General features: G+C 43.0%; 1 protein-coding gene across 1 annotated transcript; it reads right to left on the reverse strand.

The window, feature by feature from the left end:
- Nucleotides 1-303: 303 nt before the first annotated feature.
- On the reverse strand, nt 304-3,948 carry rnf26 (ring finger protein 26). The gene is made up of 2 exons (XM_027999656.1): nt 3,867-3,948; nt 304-3,773 (listed from the first exon to the last, which is right to left on the reverse strand). The coding sequence occupies exon 2, from the start codon at nt 3,398-3,400 to the stop codon at nt 2,063-2,065; it is 1,338 nt and encodes a 445-aa protein (XP_027855457.1). The 5' UTR covers nt 3,401-3,773; nt 3,867-3,948; the 3' UTR covers nt 304-2,062.
- Nucleotides 3,949-4,174: the final 226 nt, after the last annotated feature.

Consider the following 4,174-nt stretch of genomic DNA (forward strand, 5'->3'; position numbering starts at 1 on the left):
GAGCTCCTTTACATCCAGTCTAGAAACCCAGCTGTTTAGAGTTGCTTTTGTACCATAATCAATGACACACTAACCAACATGTCGATGTGTAATGACTGCACTTGGCAACATGTAATGTGTCAGCAAATGTGCTATACAAATGAATTTGATTGGTTAATTTGCTTCCGTTCTACAGCTGAAAAGGACAGATAGTTTAAAAGCAGCAATAGGTTAATCATTTGTTGAAATCCTTTACTTTTCTGTCCGAGTGTGGAGCTGTAAGCATTTCTTTTAGGCTCATAAAAAAAGATAAAATACAGTTCATTCACTGATTCTTGTTTTATTATGAAGTTGCCAATTACACAGCAGCCATCATGTTATAAAAAATCCCACATTACATTCACATTTTCCAATCACATCATCTCACACGGTTCATACAGCTAAATACTTCAGATAACAGACTGTTGCTTCAGACTGTTATCTGAAGCAACAGATAACAGTCGAGTGAGCTGTTTTCAGTTCACTTTAACAAGGAATGCCATTGGTGTTTAGGAAATACCTGAGAGCAGCAGCTTAGGATGACAACATTTTCATTAACTACAAACTTTCAGACCTTTTAAAAAGAAGAAGAAGGGAGAAATCAGGCTGATGCGTTATGCAGCTATTACTGTGAAGTCTATTTTTCTCTTTGCAAAGCAAGACTAAGAGGGAAAAAAAGCTTTGAAAAAAGCAAACTGGCCATGTTTCAGGCCTGATCCCACCACACCCAGAATCAATAACACTGCAATGTCTGGAGTCAAAAATAACCTCCTGTAAACTTTAAACAGATCAATATGAACATTTCAGGATTATTCACCATTTTAGAGCACCAAAAGCAAGTTAAACAGTTAAGCCTTATTGGTTTACGGTCCTTTTTTTTTTTTTTTAAACATCATAAATCTGCTTTATCACATTATTAGGAGAAAGCAGAAACCATTTATGGATTATTTGGTGACTGCAATAATACACCTCAAAAGGAAGACTGGGGAAAAGCCCCAACAATAGATAGAACAACAGGGAATAAAGTCTGAGGATAAACAGACGGTAGAAAAATGCAACACAAATAAAAATGCTGAAGGTTGCAGTTGCAGGCCGTACACAGTAAAGCAGTTTCTCACAGCTTGGCACGTCGATGGCCTGACATTTTAAAACATAAACAGTTATAAACAGTTTTTAACTTCAACTGAATACAATTCCTACAAACACCTGGGACACAGCGATGCAAGAGTGAAAGATTTTACTAAAAAGAGGTCTTGGTAACAAAAAAAATGAGAAAAACAAATATCCAGTGATGTGTTGGTAATATTGATTGCATGAAATTCCCATAGGTATAATAGCCAGTCAGCATATATCCCCTATTTCCCACAATGCCAAGCTGTTTTAATGCACATACAAAAAACTCTAGGCAGCTTAATTTTATTTTGCTTGTTGTAATTTAGTGAGCAAATCAGAAGATGGAGCTGCATCTCAACCCTTTTACAGACCTTTGATTGCTTGTGCATGTAGTAGATCATATGTAAAATGTCATATTTATAGCACTTTAGTTGAAGTAAAATGAAAAAGTTCATCAGATTGAAAGCACTTATCCCACAGTAGGGTAAAAAAAAAAAAGCCTCTCCTTGATGGTGAAGCAAAACAGTTGTAGTTTTGGAAGAAGAGCTTGAAAGAACTATTGAATTAGTGTGAGAACTCCATAAACAATCCTATGTAAAGAGAAGCATATATAAAGACAACATATACAGTTTTTGTAGTATATAGTTTATGAAATATTTTGGGGAAAATTTGAACATCTTGCACAAACCTCAACCGAAGCAAAACTTACAATGAACATGTGTTTTATTAAGTTTTGTTCAAAAACTTTGTGGGGTATCTTTAAAAATAAAGCCTATTTATAACTTCAGTGACTGAAGAAAACCACAAAACTTGTAAAAGTGGTGTTATTGTTGGTCTTCAAGGAAAAAGAAAAATTTAAACTGCTCTGTATGGTCGTGAATACTTTAAGGCGGTTGGGGCTCATTGCTGCATGGATTCCCTTTTCTCCCCCTCAGAGATAAACGTCCATGGTGTTGAGGATCATCTGACGGCACAGAGGACAGTTCTGCTGGTAAATGGGCTGCCTCAGAAGGATGTTGGTGCAGTCCCTACACAAGCAGAGGTGTCTGCACGGCAGCAGCACCACTGTCTTGGTGCAGTCCTGACAAATAACACACTTTTTTCTCTCCTCCTGCTCTTTTAACAGAGTGAGCAGACTTTCGGCAGGCAGAAGTTTGCCGTCTTTGCCTAAAGATGAAGATGGCGATGTCCTTAGTGATCCACCGGAACTCGATGAAGGCAAATCCTGCAGTTCCTGGTGGGCTCCGTCTCCCGCTCTTCCATCTGGTGGGTCCCGCTGCTCCTCCCCGGTGTCGCCGTCTCCTCTCCCTCTGTTGGAATTGTCAATTTGGAGCAATGTCCGCATCACCAGGCGCAGAACAGACAGCTGCTGCCAAAACATCCTCTCCCGCAGGTAGAGATGTCGAAACCTCCTCTGTAGGTGCTGCATGTTTCTGCGTAGAGAACGTGGCGTGCTCCACAGGACCGTGAAGCGCAGCCACAGAGTCCCATAAAGTCTCCGCAGAGCACGGAAGGAGTTCACATACACCAAAATGTGCACAGCTGCTTGTCGGCTCAGTCTGGGGTTCAAGTAGGCGGTGGTCATCAGAGCAATGGTGATGGTAAGCAGGAGGCCGTAGATGTTCAGGATGAAGATGGAGATGAACATGTGGACGAGGGAGGCAATAAAATCCAGAAGCAGTTTACAAGGAGACCACAGAAATGCCGATGTCCCGACCAGGCTGCTGTACAGGAAGGTGAAGAAGGTCAGGGTGAGCTCCAGCGCCTTCTGCAGTGGACTGGACACCGTCTGCCACACACCCACAGCTGCCGAGTAGATGTTCTGGGTGGCGATGAGGGCAAAGTTCACCACCGTGTTTGTGAAGTAAACCACCAGGCTGACAGCGATGCCACAGCCCTCCAAGACTGACACCAAACCCCTGCACAGGTGCTCCTTCCCCCGCAGCAGGACGTGCATGGACAGGTAGCCCACCATCTTCAGACTCTCCAGGAGCCCCTCCAGGGCCAATAGTGCGCTGCCCAACAGGGTGACTGCCCCGTGGGCCAGGCTTGATGTCGTCTCTGCCATGTGCATGGCGGACAGCAGGAGGAGGTTCCCCATCTGCAGCAGAAGGTTAGTGATCAGGGTGGGGAGGTTGGTGATGAAGGCGACGATCGCCAGGAGAGTCTTCACCACGGTGTGTACGATCAGAAAGTTCAGGTCCAACAGTAACCCGGCAACATCCAGGCATCTCCCCACAGTGGATATCACAACGTTCACCAGCCCCATGGTGAATTTAACCGGTTACCTGTCCGAGTTCAGAGGTGGTCTCCATGTGCATTCTGGCTGAATCTCAGTAACATCAACGTTACATCTTGTACGGTACTTTACTTCTGTGTTAGCGTCGTCTGCCCCGGTACTACAGTACACCATTTCACTTCATGAAACAAAAATCCGTGTTTTTTTTGCGTGTTATCAAAGTCTTCTGCTGGCTGAAAGGACGCGATATCATTACAAACACACGCGTCTACAGAAGCGGATGTTTGGTTTCAAACCGTTGGCACTTCCGTTTGTTTTCCTGGTTTCGCTTTAGCTTTGTGGTCCTAATGCGATCCAGAAAGGCTTTCTCGGCTGAACGGTAAGGTCCCGGAATATGTAGAACCTGGAAAGAGGTTGAACAAAACCAGATAGAATCAGAAAATAAAACCCACAGCAATATTTAAGGCGTTTATAGTCGTTATCAACTCCGCCATACTTGTTTTGGTCACGTCAGCTGACCTCGCTTCTGGGCATGGGAATTTCGACTCTCTTCCGGGATCTACACCATTTGGCTCAGCTCAGTAAAAAGTATCAATTCTTCTGTATTTTACTGCGTTTGAAACTGGGTTTTCCTGAAAAAGAAGAAGACGACGAAGAAGAAAACAATTCCTTAACATTTCCGTCACATTATTCTGATGAATTGTTTTCACTTTAGTAGTTGTAATGATGAGACAAAACCAACAGCGACTGGATGGTAACTAACATGAAACAGAAGTTAAGAGAAACAATAGAATTAGAGCCATT

The sequence above is a fragment of the Xiphophorus couchianus genome, chromosome 18 (assembly GCF_001444195.1).
Source record: "Xiphophorus couchianus chromosome 18, X_couchianus-1.0, whole genome shotgun sequence".
Taxonomy (NCBI): domain Eukaryota; kingdom Metazoa; phylum Chordata; class Actinopteri; order Cyprinodontiformes; family Poeciliidae; genus Xiphophorus; species Xiphophorus couchianus.